This window comes from Equus quagga, chromosome 11, assembly GCF_021613505.1.
Source record: "Equus quagga isolate Etosha38 chromosome 11, UCLA_HA_Equagga_1.0, whole genome shotgun sequence".
Lineage (NCBI taxonomy): Eukaryota > Metazoa > Chordata > Mammalia > Perissodactyla > Equidae > Equus > Equus quagga.
The window spans coordinates 104,163,897-104,184,639 of record NC_060277.1 but is presented as its reverse complement, the minus strand read 5'-3'; the positions used below and the strand labels follow the sequence as shown (position 1 = coordinate 104,184,639).

Here is a 20,743-nt window from a genome sequence, read left to right as displayed (position 1 = left end):
TCGCGCCAGGGGTGCAGAGCCGCGCCTGGGTCGGGGAGACGGGGGTGGCGTGCCAAGGACCCCGGCGGCGTGAGCGGGGGCGGCTCCGAGCCGGACTGCGACGCCGTTACCTTCCGTGACCCCCAGCCCGGGACCTGAGCGGGCGCGCGCCGGGCGCGGCCCCGGTCCACGTGGGCCGGCGCGCGCGCGCCAGGCCGGCCCCTTCCTTGGCGGCGCTCAGCGCTCGCAGCACATGGTCGGCGGCGGCGCGCCCCCGAGGCCGGCGGAGACCGGCTGCAGCCGGTATAGGATAAGAGATAGGCAGCGACGCGGGGCCGGGGCGCGGGCAGCCGCACGCACGGCCCGGGCGCAGGCGGCCGGGGTGGGGGGCGGGGGGAGGGAGTGGCTGGGGTGTCCGAGGAGCGGGAGTGGGTGGGGGGCCGGCGCCGGGGCCGGGCGCCCGGTGCTCACCCGCCGGAGCCAACTTGGGATAGGCTAGGGCCCGCGCCCTAAGGGGTTAAACCTTTCTCATGTTACCGAGCGGCTTATAAGGAGGGGGAGGCCAAGCCTCCGCCTTATTGGGAGCCTTTTGGGGTTTATTCTCTTCCCTTCTAACTTGGTGAGTTGGTTTTATTATTTTACATGTTTAAAAGTTTGATTGTGGGGGGTGGGCTTTTTCTTTTTTTAATCTGTGTGGGGAGCTTTTTTTTTGGCGGGGAGGTTGGGGAGTCGGAGGAGACCACTAAACATCTTAACATTTTGGAAAGGTTATTCCGCAAAATATTTTTTCTGACAGTTGGGAATGCTCAAGGGCCACTGGGATGACGCGCTCTCGCCGGTGTGGACAGCTGAGAGTTGAATGTCCGTGGCCCTCTTAGAGTTGGGGTCCGGAAAATACCTAAAGGCAGACTTGGCCCTTGAGTGTCCCCGCCCCGGGTTAGGGGCTCCAGGCCGTCGGGCGAGTCGGGGGCGCCGCGCTCGGCCCCTGCGTGGATTTTCCGCATGAAGTTGCCTGCGCGTCACGAGAGCGAAATGTCAGAGGTACCTTCCCCAGGCTCGCGCGCGCATCAGGGCGGCCACGGAGGGACAGCGGGGATCCCTGTGTCCCCCAGCCCACGCACACCCCCGGGGCGGCCACCGTGGGGGAGGCAGGGGTTTCCCTGCAGAGCGCAGGTCCTGCACCTTGACCGTCAGAGCTGTCAGCTGCGGACGGCTGATCCCGCTCAACTTCCCAGGAGCCGTCAACCGCAGGAAAGCGCCCGTGTAGCCGAGCAGTTCTGTAGCGAGGGAGGATGATTTTGCAGAAGAAATGGGTTATTTCCTTCTGGATTTTTTCCTTTTTTAAAAAAACTAAACCCCCAGCGTCCGCCAGCAGACAGGTGATAGAAGTTTTAGGTGGCACGTAAAATGTCACCAAACACGGGGGGGCGTCAGTCTTAGAGAAAGCTCCTCGGAGCCAACCGGGGAAGAGCAGTTACAATTTGTCAACCTGGAAGCTGGTTTTGTTTGCACAGTTAGACACTCCATGCCAGCTCTTTCTCGAAGGAGATGGTTTCTACCCCGGGAATGAGATTTCTCAGTAATCTTAGTGTTTTGCAAATCATAGTAAGATGAGTGTCTTGTTTGCAAAAAAATACCAAGTGCTTATGCTGAAATCTCTAAATGGTGCACCTCCTCAGGCCCCAAGCATCATTACGTGGCATTTTTGGGGTCAAGAATACATCCTGCCTGGTGGATATGGGAATACCTCTTCTCATAATTAAGGGAAGGGTGGCCAAGATAGAGAGTTACACTATGTAAATAAACAATGCAGCCAAGTGGAAAGCTCCTTCTCTCTTAATGAGTACCACTAACCCTGAGTTTTCCTCCTGTGGTTTCCAAAAGAGGACTTTCCTCAGTGGAACTCCCAAGGAGGACACAAATTAGGGGCTCAGGTTTTGACGTCATGATCTTGGAAAATGGGGGAATCGGTTGTACTCAATGATTCAAAGCTGCTGAAGCAGCCCTCCAAGTTAGGTTTGGGATTTTTTTTTTTAAATAGAGAATTCAAATGAACTTCACCTAAATACAGACTGGTTTTGACAACGGGGGCCCGGAAACAACTTGTGGAAAGCTATTCTCCAGGCTATGCCTTTAAGAAGAATGGACATTGGCAGTGCGTTTTCCAAGGCTTTGCTCACATCGGCAGCCATCACCGTTTCCATCCAAAGCCTGCATTTTGAATTTGCTCTGAACTGACCCTGGAGTAACACCTCGATGGTCTATAATAATCCAAATTTGCATTCTTCATGCCCCTGAGGCAAAGCTTTTCTCCACAAATCAAATCACAGTGAAATTCCCAGGTATAGCAGATTTCCAAGCCTGGGCAGATTACTCATTTATTTAAGGTTAAAACAACCAGATGCTCACAGGGAATACTCCAAACTCCCCAGCATACTTTGTCATTATACTTCCTTTGGAAGAACCTGAGGGTGAAGGCAAGATGACCGCCAGGGACCCCCGTTCAGAATCATAGAATTTTACAGTTGGAAGAGACCCTCAAGGCCACAGTGTTTAACCCTTGCTTTTACAGATGATGAAATTTAGGGATTAAGTGATTTCCCCAAGATTGTACAGCCAGTTAATGGTAAACAGAAATTCAACAGGTAATGCCCGAGGGCCTCAAGGAGACAAACCCACAAGCCTAGTGTCAAAGGACTCCACCAGCATGGAGAAAGCTCACAGGGTAACCCAGAGCAAGGCAGAGGCAAAGGCTGTCACGGAATCAGAGAGTCACAGGGCAGGAAGAGATCTGAGATCATCTGAGTCTAGTTCAATGCCCTGTTTGCCTGTTGGTGACACAATCAAGGAGCAGAGTGCTTTGCCCAAGGCCAAAGGGTCGCTCAACTTGCCTCACCAGTTAGATCCCACACAGTAAACGAACATATCTTCCCATCAGATAAATGCCATAAAACCAAAGCAGGCATTCTGGGATTCATAGAGGCTTCTAAGTAACAGTTCAGAATTCAGGCCTTAGTTTCCTGCTTTGTCTGTGGAGGCTGAGAGTTTGTTAAGCCAGGCGGCCTGCTGAGTGAATGGAAGAAAGGAAAGGACAGGGTCCAGGAAAGCATTTCTTCTGCATCTGGGGACTTCCTCAGTTGATGGCTGGGTTTTGTACAGATAGAGCAGTGTGGTGCTTCAGGAGCAGCCCGGGCCTCATACTTGGTTTAGTAAACTTTTATTGAGCACATACTGTGTGCCAAAACGCTGCCAGGCACTGGGTCTGAGAAGAGCGGCTGACTGCCCCGGAGGGGCCTGCCCTGTAGGATCTTAATGCAAAACGCAGAAGTTATCATCGGGAGGGTTTAGAAACCAGGTTATTCTATTCTTATTCTATATTGTGGTCTTATCTTCAAAGCTAAATAGAATAGGACAGAAGATGCGTCAGGATGAGAAAGGCATAAACTTTGGAGTCGGAGTGGCTTCTGAGGTGTCATCTTTCCTGTATGATGTTCCCAGTAATCATAATAAGAAAGCTTCTGGCCTCCAAAAACCTGAGAAGGCAGGTGAAAGTTATATTTGGATCTTAGCTTCCAGAGAGCGGCACAGATGTAAGGCAAAGTTTAAAAAAAACAAACAAAAGATTTGAACACCCAGAGGTGGCTCAGAAAATAAAGTAGAGCAACCAAAAATCTGCCATCTTCTAACCAGCTGTCTTTGCGAGAACCATCCAGCTTTTGCACTTTCCTCGGAGCTCCCAGGTTTCCTTGGGCGGCCAGGTTTGGCCTGAGGGATCATGATTAATAGGACTCAGTGCTAAATACGAAAGTGTCAGCTGTTAAAGTTGGATGGAGCCTTCAAGATTCTCGAGTCCAACCTCCTCATTTGACTAATGAGGAGCTCAGGCCCAGAGAGGTGCAGTGACTTCCTCAAGGTCACACAGTTAAATGGGGAAACAGCTCACAGACCTCTTTACATATGGAGGTCAAGAGTGTTTTTATCCTTGAAGGAAACCGTCTCCTCACTATATATAAAACACTCCCCTCCCTGGCCTTTTAGATGCTGTCCTGTAGGCTGATACAGCAGGGCCCTGGGAGGCAGGAGGTTTGATTCTGGACCGTTTTGGTCACGTCCCTTTACCTCTCTGGGGCTCAGTTTCGCCGTTTTGGAAAATGAGTAGCATTTTACAGTGAGATGGACGGAGTGAGCTCCAGATCCCCTTTCAGCTTTAACATTCTGTGATTCTGACTCCACTCCGGGGGTGCCGGTTGATGCTAATGCTGCTCATTCTGCACATCCACACCACTGATCCTAACGGGCAAAGAGAGAGTCAGATGGGTGCCCATCACCAGAACAGAAAGGCTGGCCTGACCCAGAGCCTTCTGAGCACGGGGAGGTCATTCCATCTTCATACAAGAGCAGCAGTCTAGTCCCGCTCATCTCAACGCAGTCCAGCTAAAGATGCTGTCTCTTGACCCTGCAGTGATTGTAGGCTAGAGAAAGACTCAGATTGTCTCTTTGGGGCTTTATCAATTTTATCCCAATATGTTTTCATTCAGATGGGTCCTGAGCCCTCTATTAAGACTCTAAGACCTTAGGGGCACCCTTCTGGGTTAGAACCATTGCCAACATGGCCTCGGACTTAGTAGCCACTTGGTCCTGAATGCTTGTCAGAAATGTGCCAAATCCTGGAGGGATGTGGCTGAATGGTTTTAAAATAGGATGCATTTCAGTCTTAAGGTTCCTTCTCATTAACAAAGATTTAAGTCCATTGAGGCAGAAACCATCTCTGTCTTTTTGCTGTAGTATCATCCCAGTACCTAGCATAGGGCCTGGCTCCTAGTAGGCACATTGTTGAAAACATAAATAAAAGCTGTGTGCAAGGTACTGGGGGGTGGGGTGAGGCGGGGATACAGGCCTCAGATTTTGTTTTCCATGAGCTTATAATTTAATTGAGCAAATATAATAAATGCATAAAAGTAAACAATACCCCCTTATTAAATGGCACCTGTCACATGAAGAGAGGCCCTTTGGTGGAGTCAGTGGAGGAGGCATTATGGAGGAAGGAGGATTTGATGGACCGAGGCCTTACAGGTGCCAGCTGTGGGTAGAGGGTGGGGAGCCATCCAGCCGGGAGAAAGGGCACGGCCACAGGCAAGGTGGTTAGAGACTGGAGGCCAAAGAGGAGTCCATTTTGGCCACGGCAGGTGACTCAGGTCTTAGAACAGGAAGGAATAAGGCTACAAAGATAAGTTGGGGTCCACTTATGAAGGACACTGAAAGTCAGGCTAATCAGTGGACTTTATCCTTCAGAAAGAGGAAAGAGAAAAATGTCCTGACAATGCAGCATTTCAACAAGATTATCCTACTGGACCCCTGGAGCCAGTTAAGAGGCTACTAAAGGAGTTGTGGGCTTCCTAAGGAACAATGCCAACTAATGGCCTGGGAGGGGGACGAAATGGAAGAGGTGAAGGCCAAGGACCTGAGCTGTGGGCTCACCACCTCCACTTCCCCTCCCTCCTTCCTACACCCCCTCCCTAGGTAGAAACACGATTCTAAAGCCAACATCGGGAAGGTTTTTGTGTTTTTTTGGTCTTCTAAATCTTAAGCTTACTGTTGTTGCTCATCTGGGGAGCGAATTTTGAAAGTCCAATGAAGGAGGGGTGTTGTGAAAACCTCATTTGCTGGAGGGCTCCGGGCTCCCATCTTCAATCAATTGCTTTCCATGGTGGGGAACACCAAGGACACCCTGCTCTCTAGCTGCTCAGCCCACATCTTGAGCTATGTAACTGTCCTTCCCACCTTTTCCCTTTGCCTCTCAGGAATGACACAGACCCACAGAGGCCTTTGCTGCAGAGAGCATAAGCTTCTTACAGCATCTTATGCCCTATTTTACTCAACCATATATTTAACAGTAATAGGGTAAAAAGTGAGTATATAGTCCTTTCAAAATACTAGGGTATTGTGGGAATGGTGCTATCAACAGGATGAACAATATTAATTTAGGTCAGATTTGCTGCTTTTTAAGATTTTTAGAGTAAATTCAAAATATTAGATCCTAATACCAGAAACTGGCAAGTCTACTGGATAGATGAGGTTGTGTCCTGTTATTTTTCAATTCCCCTCCATTATCAATAAAACCTGCCTTAGTCCTTGAACATGACAACTTATGGCTGGAAAAAGGATACACACACATCCTGAAAATTCACCCGTATGCAACTGTATGATTGTAGGGAATTCTTAAACTCAAGGTGAGTTGCCATTAAGAGCTCTGAGACCATGGGCTCATTTAATATTATAGATACTAATTTTTAGTTGGGCTAAAAACACATACACATCACTGTTTCAATGTGTATGTAATTGCAGAGGCTTTGAAAATGACAGTGTTGACGTGCGGGAGCCCAACGCTGAAGACTTAGGTTAAACTCCCCTCCCTCCAGGCATTAAATATAGTGTTTCCTCTTCATTAATGGCGACACTGCACAGGTCTGCTTGTTCCAATGTTTGCTGCAGTTTGAACAAAAAAGCATAGTGAGGTCGGGGTAACTTGGTTACATTCACTGGCTGCCCAGCCCCCACAAGTCGGTAGTGCCTTATTTGAACGCTGTATTCTAGAGTACTTGTTGTGTGCACAGAAATTCAATTGCTGATAACACCCAGTGGTGATCAACTTTGAGGAACTTACTCATGCTAAACAAACTCCCAGAAGACAAGCCCCACATTTTGATTTATAGTCACATTCTGTCCACCTAGGCCCATTCACATGGGACACTAGATCATAATCAGAATGCTGTTGAGTGGGAAGTGCGATCAAGGAGAGGTACCTGAATGACATGAATAGTCAGGGGCCTCGGGCAGAGGGAGTCATAAGCACTTATCTCGTGGAAGGTGCTAGATGTACTGTCAACGTTTGCCTCTTTGCCTCCTTTTTTCTAGGCTTCATTTCTGATCAACATTCCTTACGGTCAGTTCGATCTTCCTTTACCTACCTTGTCTTCAAGTTCAAGGGCAGCATCAGTACTTGGTCTGATGGCCATTCTGTGGCCTTCAAATTGCCTCTACATATTCTGTTCTGATTCCTTATGTTTGTCTGTTTTTCCCATTTAATTGTCACAGCTGGGAAGGTTTACTTCCAGATTCTTTGGGGGCTCCATATACAACACAAAGATTTTTTTATATATACATTATTTTCCAAAGATTTTCTACTAACTGCACATGATTTAAATATTCATCAACCTAAGAGATGTGGTAAGTAGTTCTTATCTGTTCTGTTTGCTAAAGAGTATTAGAATCATCAACCTTCATGCTATTGCTGGTCTGAATTCTTTTTTAACTTTTTATTTCAGATTAAGAATGACCCAAAGGGAATCACAGCTTTGTTCCAGAGCCAATGTTTATACTCAAGTGCCTGATGGAGGATGGGGCTGGGTAGTGGCTGTTTCTTTTTTCTTCGTGGAAGTCTTCACTTATGGAATCATCAAGTCATTTGGGGTCTTCTTTAATGACCTCATGAACAGTTTTGATGAATCTAACAGCAGGATCTCATGGATAGTATCAATATGTGTGTTTGTCTTAACGTTTACAGGTTAGTCCATCTTTCAGCTTAAACACTCTATGAGCAAATGTGTCTTTTAATTTGCCTAACTACATGTGTGTGATGTATTTCCTTATATGGCCTGTTGGCCCTTTCTGGCCTAAATTAAATAATATCGTTTGCCAGGAGGTTGGGGATGGCAAGAGACAGGAAGCGCTGAAGGAAAAGGCCTATTTGCCAACCTTGACTGCCTTCAATTTAACACATGAGTATGTAAATTAAGAGCATTAGACACTCTTAGGATCCTGTAGATTACTTTGAGGACAGCAGTAAACCCCAGTTCTATGGGAATGTAGTCCTTTTCTAAAGAAGCAACATCAAAAGTACTTGCCGTACTAGGCCTGGTCTCATAAAAACATGCTGAGGGAACCGGTTGGAAACATGAAATGTGGCTCCATGAAGAAGAAAGATGGGGTGTGTAAAAGGTAGAGCGTAAAATTACAAATATTGTCCAGAGGGGACACTCAGAGTCCTAAACACTGGCTTCCTGGAGGATTTCACTGGTTGTCAGTGTGCAGTACTCCCAAATCCAACAGCATCAAATAAAATGGGGTTTTAGTAGAATTTTTAACATACTGATTTTCACTTGGTCCCCTAGTCCTAATTTGACATGCCTATGAGGTCTCAGGATGGTTCATCTGTCTGTTAGGGTCACACCAAGGGTTTTCTGGAAGAACAAGTCTTTTGAGCCCACCTCAGAAAGTTAACCAGGCTGACCTTAAACTTCCCTAACTTTACCCTAATATACTGTCATGGAACTCTCTCTGAGGTCTTCTAAGCCCTTCTTTACATGTAGTTAGTTTTCAGCCATATAATGTCTTACAGAGGCAGTCCAGGGTTCTTTCCTATTGAGTAAAGTAGGAATTTCTCTTATTAGGCTGAATACTGTCTCCTACAAGTTTCATGGGAGAACTCCTAGTTCCAGTTTAATGGACACTTAATTTTTTAATTGTGGGATGTTTACTTTCTCAGAAAGATCATTTAAATGAATTAGAACCAAAATTTTACATTTGGTAATCTAAATAAAAAGAAAATCCCGAAGCTTACCTTTTAGCTCTTTTATAACCAAAGATAATACAGTCGACAAAAAATTTCCAGTTAATACTATTATACCAGAAGATAATCCTTCTAAATGCTGTTATTCTAGAAATTAATGCTTTGAGCCAACGTGCTCCCTGAAAACGATGATAGTGGTTTCATTATGAGCTATATTCAATATGGTCACGTGCCACATAACGACATTTCGGCCAGTGACAGACCACATTTAAGACGGTGGTCCCATAAGATTATACCATATAGCCTAGGTGTGTAGTGGGCTATACTCTCTAAGTTTGTTTAAGTGCACACTCTGATGTTCACACAATGACGACATCGCCTAACCACACATTTCTCAGAACATATCCCCATCCTTAAGCAATGTGTGACTGTATTAGTTTACATTCAGCTAACATAATAGATATGTGTGGACTAACCGCAACAAAAGTTAGGCCTTTTTTCTTCAACCCCTTCTATCCAGCATGTTCTTGTTGCTCCTCCTGCATCCGCTCTCAGTGGTTCCCTTATCTCAGTATCAATGTTAGCCTAAGTAACATATACCTAGGAAACTAATTTGCAAGAGTTAAATGTCTTAAGGGTTATAAAGCATAGATGCCACACAAATTCTAATTCGTCAGCCACTTTGAATTGTCTATCCCATAGGCATCCTTCTGGTGTACACAACTGAGAAGTCACGGTACTTTCAGATCATTTTCAGAAAAGTCAAATGAAACTGAGCTAGAATTTGACCCTAATTAGAACTTTTTAAAAAAGACTATAAAGCAGTGTGTATAGAGGGGGGAAAAAAAGATTCCAGCAATCATAGGAAAACCCATTTTTATTACAGAATTAACATAAATTAAATGCTTACCTAATTTTCTAGGTGCTCATGGTGACTCAAAATCCTTCATCTAAAAATATAGATAGAAGTTTTATACTGTTACTCTGGCTGTCTCTTTAAGGAGCCCAAAGGATATATTGTCCAATTTGAACAAAAACTAAAATAACTCTCGAGCTGACTTGAGTAACCATGGCATACAGTGTATTCTGTATTTTACATCGTCTCTCTATGTTCAGGACTTAGAAGAAGGAATCTTATCAAAGCTGACGCTTCCGCCTCTGAGAATTAAAATATCACTGTATATTCTTTACCGCAGCTCCCCTCTCCACCGTCCTGAGCGCCCGTTTCGGACACCGCCTGGTGGTGATGGCGGGAGGGCTGCTTGTGAGCACGGGAATGGTGGCGGCCTCCTTTGCTCAGCAGGTCTACCACATGTACATTGCGCTGGGCCTCATCTCTGGTAAGTGTGCTGCAGAACAAGGAAGGAGGGGCTCCGACCCAACGTGTCTTTCTTTCTCTCTTTCTCTTCTTTCTTTAAAATCAGTGGGGTCCCAGATCAGCGGTTTTGAAGTGGGCTGAATGGACTCCAAGGGATATGGGAACCTGCTCTCAAGAGCTTTTGTTTGATTTTTTTTTTTTTTAATATTTACCAATGAGAAAGGTAACTTTTCTTTTGCAATCGTTTGCCGCCAAAAGATATCATTTTCACAACGTGAGCTCTGAATTGCTTTAGCCGGTATTTCTCCACTCGGGGTCTGAGGACCCTAAGCTGTAGGGGGCGTTGCAGGGTACTGCATTTATTCTTGGGGGTCTGAAAAAACTTTTGCCCCTTAAAAGGAGTCCGTACCCTACTCACAGATTATATATATTTATATTATATATATTTAGTTAAGCTTTGCACACTTTTAAATTTTTCATATATTTCAGCACATATCAAAACTCATTTATTTTCAAATTAAAGTCTTATATAAAAACTATATTCAGTACCAGTTCTGTCCGTTGTGAATTATATACATTTTTTTTATGTCGCTCGTTCTTGGTAAGGATTTACAAAGGATCTGTATGTAGCTGAGAGAAGAGCAAATTATTTAGAATCAGCTCCACCTTTTTTCAAATTTTATTTTTTTATTAACACGGCCATCTTTCTTGAAAGACAAGACTGTCCGGAAGTCTAGCCCTTACCCCTCCCAGCTGGGACCTCGGCTCTCTACCCTGGGGTGGCGGAGCACCGGATATGGGCAGCTTCTCCTTTCCGGGCCCCTCCTGCCCTTCGGTCACTGTCTGTAAGTCACACCTCCCCAGGACTAGCGCAGGGAAGAGGGTGGAGCGGGAAGGGAGATCAAGAAGTTACATACTTATAGGACTGCCCGGTAAAATACATAACGTAACATTTACCATTTTAACCGTTTTTAAGTGTATAGTTCCGTGGCATTAAGTATGTTCACGTTGTTGTACAACCATCACCACCACCTACCTCCAGAACTTTTATATCCTCCCAAACTGAAACTTCGCACCCGGTAAACACTAACTCCCCATTCCCCCTCCTCCTGCCCCTGGCAGCTACTGTTCTACCGTCTGTCTATGAATTTGACTGCACTAGGGACCTCACCAAGTGGGGTCGTACAGTATTTGTCCTTTAGTGCCTGGCTTATTTCACTTAGCCTAAGGTCTTCACGTTTTATCCAGGTTGTAGCATGTCGTAGAATTTTAACGTCCTTTTTAAGGCTAAATAATGTTCCATTGTATGTATATACCATGTTTTTTGGGTTTTTAAAAATTATTTTACTGATGTTATATTGGCTTATAACTATAAATTTCAGGTGGACATTATTACATATCAGTTTCTGTATAGACTGCATCGTGTTACCACCAATAGTCTAGTTTTTTTTTTTTTTTTAAGATTGGCACCTGAGCTAACAACTCTTGCCAATCTTTTTTTTTTCCTGCTTTATTCCCCAAACCCCCATACATAGTTGTATATCTTAGTTGTAGATTCTTCTAGTTGTGGCATGTGAGATGCCACCTCAACGTGTCCTGCCGAGCGGTGCCATGTCCACGCCCAGGATCCGAACCCTGGGCCGCCACAGCAGAGTGCATGAACTTAACCACTCAGCCACGGAGCCGGCCCCACCAATAGTCTAGTTTTTATCCGTCACCATACATATGTGTTCCTTTACTCCTTTCTCCTGCCCTCCACTCCCTCCCTGTCTGGTAACCACCAAACTATTCTCCTTATCCATATGTTTGTTTATCTTCCACATATGAGTGAAATCATACGGTGTTTGTCTTTCTCTCTCTGGCTTATTTTGCTTAACATAATACCCTCAGGGTCCATCCATGTTGTTCCAAATGGGACGATTTTGTCTTTTTTATGGCTGAGTAGTATTCCGTTGTGTGTGTAGGTAGCACATCTTTATCCATTCATCCATTGGTGGGTACTTGGGTTGCTTCCATGTCTTGGCTATTGTGAATAATGCTGCAGTGAACATAGAGGTGCATACATTTCTTTGAATTGTTGATTTCATGTTCTAATGTTCTTTGGATAAACACCCAGTAGTGGGACAGCTGGGTCATATGGTATGTCTATTAATTTTTTGAGAAATCTCCATACTGGTTTCCAGAGTGGCTGTACCAGTTTGCATTCCCACCAGCAGTGTATGAGGGTTCCCTTTTCTCCACATCCTCTCCAACATTTATTTCTTGTCTTGTTAATTATAGCCATTCTGACAAATAAGTTTTTTTTAATGCAGAAAAGTAGAGAGAAAAAAAAACGAAAAAAGTTTCTATATTCCTAGCATCCCAAAACAACTGTTGCAGCTTATCCAGACTTCTAATGAAACCCATCTTTCTTTGCTACTGCACCTCTTTCCAGAACGAATTACTGAGCTTCCAGAACTTACGATTTAAAAAATGAACACAGACATCCCAGATCTTTGAATGCATCCTTCGGGCATCAGTCAGGATGTAGTTCTCACTGTTCTTTTTGACCTTCCTTCACAGGTTTGGGATACTGCTTTAGTTTTCTCCCAACTGTCACCATCCTTTCCCAGTACTTTGACAAAAGACGCTCCGTGGTCACGGCCGTTGCTTCGACGGGAGAATGTTTTGCCATGTTTGGCTTCGCACCAGGTAGGTGGACCACAATGGTCCCAAATGAATGTGGAAGAGGGGAAGCCGCTCAGCTGTTCTTGCTGCACTGACTTGTGCCAGCATGGGCTCCTGGGTGACTGCAGCTGTATGCATAAAAAAAGGTTATTTGCCTTCTTGGCTCCAGCACATTTTTAGGATCTATCCTCCCTAACCCCCGTTTGAGGAATTCAAACACTTTAATACTAGTGCAGGTTTACAAAAATAGGGAGACACATGGTACATATTCAATGGGAGGGCTTGAAACATCCATTCCAGGGTAAATAATTTATTGATTTGGCGTTGTTCATGCTATTATTTCTCTCCTTTGTCAAAAGAGCCATTAATATGTGAATTACTCTACAAGCAGTAGACCGTTCACCTTGGAGACCCAGATTCATTTCCGCGCTGCCGTTTCTTGATGAATGTGTCAGTGGATGGCACTTGTTCAAAGGAGATACGTGTAGAAGTATTTTGGGGTGACATGTCATAACATCTGAAGCTTTTCACATAGTTTAGAAAAAGGAATGTATGTGTGTGTATAAGCAGACAGAGAAAAATGTTAATTGTCGAATTGAGGTGAAGGGCGGGTAGGCACATCAGTGTCACTCTTTCCACTTTTCTATGGGTTTGGAATTTTTCAAAATAAGATGTTGAGGGGAGAACTGCGTTATCCTATTGCTTGTGAACGCCCTGAGGGTAGAGACTGTGTCTTAGTCAGCTTCTTTCTCCAGCACTGGGCATATCTCTGGCACCCGGTAGGCACTTAAGAAATGTTAAATGGAGTAAAGAAAATTAGCCCACTTATTGCCAGATCAGCGTAAAGCACCTTGAAATACCAAACCTAGAATATTTTGCAATTCTAGGTTTTCCATAAGAATGGGGGGAACAAAAGGTATGAGCCAAAGGTATGCTGCAGAAGTAGGTGGGGCCCCCCAGGAATGCAGGGCTATCTCACTAAGCATGTCTTCTGGGCAACCAGGTAACCACCTGCTCTCACACCTGTCAGCTCCTGAAGATGAGAATACAGAGAAATGAAATGCTAATAAACATCCTTTATGCTTTCTGGGACGATTAAGAAGATGCTTTAGGATCTTGTGGGGCCTGCGTTATCCTATTGCGCTATGGAACTGTATGCTCCCTTTGGCTATACCCCTAGCCTCACATTCTGTGCCCAGCCTGCCCCTCCAGCTGCCTCTGGTCAGCAGCCTAGGACCCAACTTGCTGGCAGGAAGGAGGAGGAGTCCAGTAGTTAAGGACATTCTATAAAATAGAAACCACAGAACTGTATCATTTAATTCTGGGTGAATTATATGTTTTATTTATTTATTTATTTAAAAAAAATTCTTTTGAGGAAGATTAGCCCTGAGCTAACATCCACCACCAATCCTCCTCTTTTTGCTAAGGAAGATTAGCACTGAGCTAAGGTCCATGCCCATCCTCCTCTATTTTACATGTGGGGCACCTGCCACAGCATGGCTTGATAAGTGGTGTGTAGGTGTGCACCCAGGATCCGAACCCATGCACTCTGGGCTGCTGAGTGGAACGTGCGAACTTAACTTCTGTACCACCAGGCCAGCCCCCATACAAGCTTTTAGATTCTTACTTTATGTTTTACTTAATCTATTACTACTAAGGACTGAATGAATGGATATATAATGATCTAGCTCAAAGGTTGGAAATTCTCTTTTTAAAAGGCCAGATGGTGGGGCTGGCCCAGTGGTGGAGTGGTTGAGTTTGCACGCTCCACTTCGGTGGCCCAGGGTTCACAGGTTTGGATCCCGGGCGCAGACCTACACACCTCATCAAGACATGCTATGGCATCATGCCACATATAAAATAGAGGAAGATTGGCACAGATGTTAGCTAAGGAACAATCTTCCTCAAGCAAAAAGAGGAGGATTGGCAACAGATATTAGCTCAGGGCCAATCTTCTTCAAGCAAAAGAGGAAGATTGGCAACAGATGTTAGCTCAGGGCCAATCTTCCTCACCAAAAAAAAAAAAAAAAGGGGGAGGAGGAGCCAGATAGTAAATATTTTAGGCTTCATGGACTAGAAAGTATCTGTCAGAACTACTCAACTCTGCAGTTACAAAAGCAGCCGTAGACCACGTAAACAAATGAACATGGCAGCATTTCAGTCAAGCTTTGTTATCACAAACGGGCAGTGGATTAGATTTGGCCTGTAGCCTGCTGTTTGCCAAACCTTGATGTAGGTCACACACCTGTTTCACTTCTTGTGCCTCTGCCTGGCAAAATGACCCCTCTAAAGCTCTTTCAGAGACCTGACCCTGAATATTTTTGCTTATGTATAATAATCGTCATGCACATTTTCTCCTTCTTGATTCGTAAGAGCACCAAAATCTACAATAACAGATAGTACAGGTTGACTGCCTTCACACTGCTGAGTAAATTTTTACAAAAATCATTACAAAATCTGAATCCTTATGTCTTCTCAATATTTTCTCCTGGGTCTTGAGTCCATTACTGACCTTCAATTTTATTTCTTCTTTGCTCCCGCCTATCTAAGCAATCACAGCTCTGAAGGAGAACATTGGCTGGAGATTCAGTCTCCTCTTCGTGGGCCTACTACAGTTAAACATCGTCGTCTGCGGGGCGCTGCTAAGACCAATTATTATCAGAGGACCAGACTCACTGAAAATAACCGCCCACGAAAATCGGAAAGAAGTGCAATATATGCTTGAAAATGAGAAAACACGCACCTCAATAGATTCCATTGACTCAGGAGTAGAGCTAACTACCTCACCTAAAAATGTGCCTAGTCACGCTGCCATGGAGCTGGAGCCAAAGGCTGACATGCAGCAGATCTTGATGAAAACCGGCTCCAAGCAAAGCGAGAAGAAAACCCCATTACTGGACTTCTCCGTCTTGAAGGAGAGAAGTTTTATTTGTTATGCATTATTTGGTCTCTTTGCAACACTGGGATTCTTTGCACCTTCCTTGTACATCATCCCCTTGGGCATTAGTCTGGGCATTGACCAGGACCGAGCTGCTTTTTTATTATCTACAATGGCAATTGCTGAAGTTTTTGGAAGAATTGGAGCTGGTTTTGTCCTGAACAGAGAGCCCATTCGTAAAATCTACCTTGAGCTCATCTGCGTCGTCTTATTGACTGTGTCTCTGTTTGCCTTTACTTTTGCTACTGGGTTCTGGGGTCTGATGTCCTGTAGCATATTTTTTGGTTTCATGGTTGGAACGGTTGGAGGGACCCACATTCCGCTGCTCGCTGAAGATGACGTCGTCGGCATCGAGAAGATGTCTTCTGCAGCCGGAGTGTACGTCTTCATTCAGAGCATAGCAGGACTGGCCGGCCCACCCCTTGCAGGTAATTGAAACACACGAAAGACAAACCCTTGTCTACTGTCCCCTTACTGATAGTGCTAGCTTCCTGTTCGAGTCTAATTTTTAAAATCTACTGATTCTTATACTTCCATAGAATGACAGAGCTGGCAGGATTAGAGATTCCCTGAGCCAGCTCTCTTGATTTAAATATGAGGAAATTGAAGCCCAAAGAATATAAGCCAGGTCAGGATTAGAACCTGTGTCTGTGGTCCAGCCTATCCTAGGCTTTTCCCACCACTTGCCTTGTAAATCCTAGAGGACTCGCACGGACTTTTAACCTCATTACCCTCTGACTTTTGGAGCAACAGAACTAAGGGACTTCTGTCCGTCATCTTCCCTTTTTAGGAAGGGAGTTAGGGCACTGAGCACAGGGCAGCCCTCTGCACATCCTTAACTGACTACTACAGAAAATTTCCCGGTAGGAAGGACACGGGTACGTTTCATATCTCAGACCTGGAATAGGTCCTGGAAGTTAGGTGAGCAGAAATCTTACCCCATGTGAAAACACACCTCAAGTTCGTGAACTCAAGTGAAAACAATAGCGCTCTTTCCTCTCTCAAGAATATTACCTTTTCAGAGAAGCATGCAGCTAACCATCCCTTGATTTAAATTCTCTATTAGGACAGGTTAGCCCATGAAGAACATGTTAGCGACATACCTTTCTCAGGTGCTAAGTACGTTGCATGTTCATCTGATTTATTTCTCCTCCCCCGTCTGGAAAAGATTCCTACCTTCCACACTCTTTTTTCTTTAGATAAACAAGATAAAAGAAAGCAGGCAGAGATGCTGAGAAGCTTCTGAATTGGAGGGGCGCATGGGGGAGAGAGGGTTTGTGTCCATGGTGCTAACAGATGTGAATGCCCTCCCCAGGTCTGCTGGTGGACCAGAGTAAGATATACAGCAGAGCCTTCTACTCCTGCGCAGCTGGGATGTTCCTGGCCGCCGTGTGCCTCGCACTGGTAAGACCCTGTAAAAAGGGACTGTGCCCGCGTCATCAAGGAGGGAGAGCAAAGGCAGAGAGTCGTCATGGGAAGGTTTTACAAGACATACCCGAAGACTTTCTCGAAATGGACCTTGGGAAAAATGAGCATAAAGTTCACATGAAAATGGAGCCAGTATGACCCACTTTCGTGTAACATCAGCCATCGCGTTGGCTGGGGAGGGGGGTGGGGGGGACACAGGGAGGCAGAGGAGCTGACGACTCTACCCACTTTCAAAACTACATTTTAAAGGGAATGTACACGGAACACCACTACCAACATCCTTTTTTCCTTTCTTTTAAGTTTTCCTTTTTGCTTGTTTTTTAAGCCAAAACAAAATCAACCAAACACTCTTCCAAACATAAATCTGGCTGTATTCGGTGGCAGCACGGAGATACAGAGAAGGACTCTTTGGTTCACATTCCAATTTTAAAAAATGACATGAATTGGCAAAGTGGTTTTAACCGCTCTCACATGTGATAAATGACTATCTTATGAAACAACATGGTGCCCAGGTCATTGAAATGAAATTGGCCATTCAAAACAAAAATCTTAAATCATTTAAAAAATGTCTCATTTTCAGAAATATGAACAAATTGTTTAAAACCCTCTGAAAAATACTGAGGTTTCCATGAACAAATCATGGCCTCCCAATTTTCCAAATATCCCATGGAAATGAAGCGCAGTTGAAGAACAAACATTTGACTAATAAATAGAAATTTTAACAATATATGTAACTTGAACTTCATAAATGTGAAGATTGTCACTTCTTTTTCTGGCCAGTCCTTACCAGAAGTATTTCAATATAGAGTATACAGAACGGCACTCAAAAATGTGTTTCCTGTTGCTGTTAATTATTCAGAAATATGTGACTGTCGTGTCTTTAATTTAAACCACTATTTATTATTAAGTTATTCTAGGATGATTAAAATACTCAAAAGAAATAAAATCTGAGACATAAGCAGCATTTTTACCTCCTTTCTGCAATCGTTTAAATGCCTCAAAGAATATTTCTTATCTTGTAAAGTTACTCTTATAAAAGGCCAAGTTGTAATGATTGTCCAATTTGATTAAACGCAAAATGTATGCTATTTAAAGGGGAAAAAATGAGTAGCAAATCGCCTTAGCTTTTTAAAATAATTTGTTTTATCACCTAAGAATACTTGAGGATCTTCTTTGATCAGAGTTATATTTCATTGAATTGTTGAAGCATTTCTGATTTTTTTTTTTAAGAAAACATCTAATTGTTGAAGCATTTCTGTATTTCACTTGGGGTAGCAGAGACATTTATTTTACCGTCATGAGTTTCAAGTTGCAATTTACATCTTATATCATCCTTGATTGCTCTAAGTTGCCAGAGTTATCAGGTAACTGGTGGTTGCTGGTTTTTTTTGGAGTTACGCTACACGTATAGTATTTCTCATTTAGCATTTTCTGTAAAGAGGGCAAGTGTGAGGATAACAGGTGGGCTCCTGACTCATCTGTCCTGAGTCTCACGCCACAGGTGATGGTCAATGCTTGCTGCTCCATCTTTATTCATCTTTACTGTTAATTTATGACAACTCAGGGGGAAAAAATATAACAAGCCTAGTTTGGTTACAGGTACACACAAGCTTGAATATTTCTCTGCACTGAAATGAAAGTGGCATAGTTCATCCCCACCTGCTACATTTGTATAGCATTTTATCAGCCATAGAAATAGGACAATCTGTAAAACTTTGGGGGGTGGGGAGTAAATGACAAAGTGTCTGTCAGACACACCTACCGCAAGTGGATGTAGCAAACCTCTGTCACTGCCTGAGAAGGACTTTGAGCTGGTGGCAGTTTTGCAGACTTTTGTGACTTCAGCACTTTACATTTTTTACTATGAATGTTCAATACAATTTAATATTTATAACTAATTTCTGAGAAACCTGCTCTATGTTCATTCTGTTAACTGCATGAAAAAAATGTATGCCAATTTCAGTATGTCAGTAATCGCAGTTTTAAATGTTTGGAAGAAAATTAAAACGGGATTGCCGATGTGTTCTTTTATGTATTAGTGACATTCTGGTACTTCTAGATTTGCAATAAATGTATGGCTTTTTTATTTACAGAGACTAATTAGTTTTTTATTGACCCGTCAGCATTCATCGTTTGATCCAATTAAAGTTATAAAAACTCAAGGAAGATTCATTTTGAATAAATAACTTTTTTTAACTTTTCTGCAAAATCTTTTAACTTTACTAGAAGACACATAAACATTTCCAAGAAGAATTTGTTGAATTATTTGTTAAATGAAAAATACATGAATGAAATGACATCATGGTGGCCACAAAGTAATAGCTAAACTTACCAATCTATATTCAGAATACTCCTGAGAACTATTCTAATCTCTAAGTAAACAGCACAGACTCTCCACGCCAGGAGCTGCCAAACTTTTTCTGTGAAGGTCCAGGTAGAAAATATTTAAGGCTTTGCGGGCTCTCTCATGACTATTCAACTCATTCATCATAGCACAAAAGCAGCCATAGACAATATGTAAATGAATGAGATGGCTGTTTCAATAAAAGGCTATGGATACTGAAATTTGAATTTCATAACATTTTCACACACCATGAAATATTATTGATTTTTTTCCAACCAATATGTAAAAACCATTATTAGCTCACAGGCTGTAAAGTGAGATAGGCAGCGGACTGGATTTGGCCTGTGGACTGCATTTTCTGACCCCTGCTCCTTGCATCTGTGACCATGGGGTGCAGAGGTACCCCCAGGGGCACAGCTCTGTAAATTAACAGTCCTGATGACAGGAAAGGGCCGCTGAGGTCAAAGTGGTCCTTAGATCACAGGTGCCAAAGAGGAAGGAGCGGCAGCTGATAGCATGTTAATTATAAAGTTTCATTTCCTGTGATTAGGGAGACTCACCTTAACCTTGCTGACTTTATATTTCAGTAGAAATGTAGGCTGTTTCCCTCCCAAAAAATAAAATTATTCCAATTGTAAAAATGAGTTCAGCTCATGTGCTCTTTTAAGACAAAGGCATCATAACCTGATACAATGTTTCCAAACCGCTTACCAAAGTTAGCAATTTTATACTCCAATAATGTGTAAGGTAGCTTTTGTGCACTTATTTGCCTTTCTTTTAGCTTAATACCTGGGATAAGATAGAAAATGGATTCTGAGTCAGGATGCCCTGGCCCAGCTATCCATTCAAGTCACCTAGAGGTATTTATTACATTTAGATTTCCATACACCTCAAATATTCTAAATCAGAAGTCATCATGAACCCTTATTTTAAAAAGCTCCTAGATATGGGGCTCACTAATAGGAATCTAGAGTTTAAAAGCCATTGCCTTTAAAATTTTAAATGGTTATGAGCATTACTTAAAACGACCAATTTAAAGATGATTCAGACATGCTATTTGCTAAAAGGTCTACTGTAAATATACATTGCACTGAGAAAAGAGAAGCCGTCCTTGTCTTCAGATTTGTCTTTAACATAGATGTTAATGTAAGTGAGGAGTACCATTCCAACAGGTGAGCCAGCCACCGTGGTATAACTAAGGAAACTAGCTCCCTCTGGTGTTCGATTTCTGTAATGACTCCTCGAGGGTGTAGAACAAGAAAAGCGGCAAGTTCAGGATTCTGCAACTTGGCTTTTCACGTAAGAAGAATTCTCACCTCCAAATCAAAATCACTTCCGTGACTATGAATTTCCTAGAGGGTAAATTGGACACAAAAACTGATATCCCAGACACTTTATCTATAAATGTTTTTTAAATATAGCTCACCAAAGATTATGGAAAGAAAACACAAATTCTGGCCAGGTATTTATTTTATTTATATATCTTTCCAGCAACTCAAG

At 43.5% G+C, this 20,743-nt stretch overlaps 2 protein-coding genes across 7 annotated transcripts in view; one reads left to right on the top strand and one right to left on the bottom strand.

Annotated features, from left to right (window-relative positions):
- ARSG (arylsulfatase G) overlaps positions 1–20,743 on the bottom strand; it is a 108,453-nt gene that overhangs the window by 84,804 nt on the left and 2,906 nt on the right. The gene's annotated exons all lie outside the window — the stretch shown is intronic.
- SLC16A6 (solute carrier family 16 member 6) lies at positions 414–18,989 on the top strand. Of its 3 annotated transcripts, XM_046675995.1 has the most exons (7): positions 414–598; positions 7,075–7,206; positions 7,305–7,543; positions 9,745–9,888; positions 12,429–12,557; positions 15,084–15,899; positions 16,787–18,989. In XM_046675995.1, exons 3-7 carry the CDS (start codon positions 7,312–7,314, stop codon positions 17,035–17,037), a joined length of 1,572 nt encoding a protein of 523 aa, XP_046531951.1. In that variant the 5' UTR covers positions 414–598; positions 7,075–7,206; positions 7,305–7,311; the 3' UTR covers positions 17,038–18,989. The 3 variants fall into 3 exon arrangements, with proteins under 3 accessions (XP_046531951.1, XP_046531950.1, XP_046531952.1); XM_046675994.1 differs by lacking the exon at positions 7,075–7,206; XM_046675996.1 differs by lacking the exons at positions 414–598; positions 7,075–7,206 and adding an exon at positions 750–1,020.

What these genes read in the sequence shown, in the direction of transcription:
- SLC16A6 (XM_046675994.1), top strand. Translation starts at nt 7,312, where the DNA reads ATGACCCAAAGGGAATCACAGCTTTGTTCCAGAGCCAATGTTTATACT. An exon ending in TGCGCTGGGCCTCATCTCTG is followed by an intron (nt 9,889 to 12,428) that starts GTAAGTGTGCTG and finishes CTTCCTTCACAG; the next exon opens with GTTTGGGATACTGCTTTAGT. An exon ending in CATGTTTGGCTTCGCACCAG is followed by an intron (nt 12,558 to 15,083) that starts GTAGGTGGACCA and finishes CGCCTATCTAAG; the next exon opens with CAATCACAGCTCTGAAGGAG.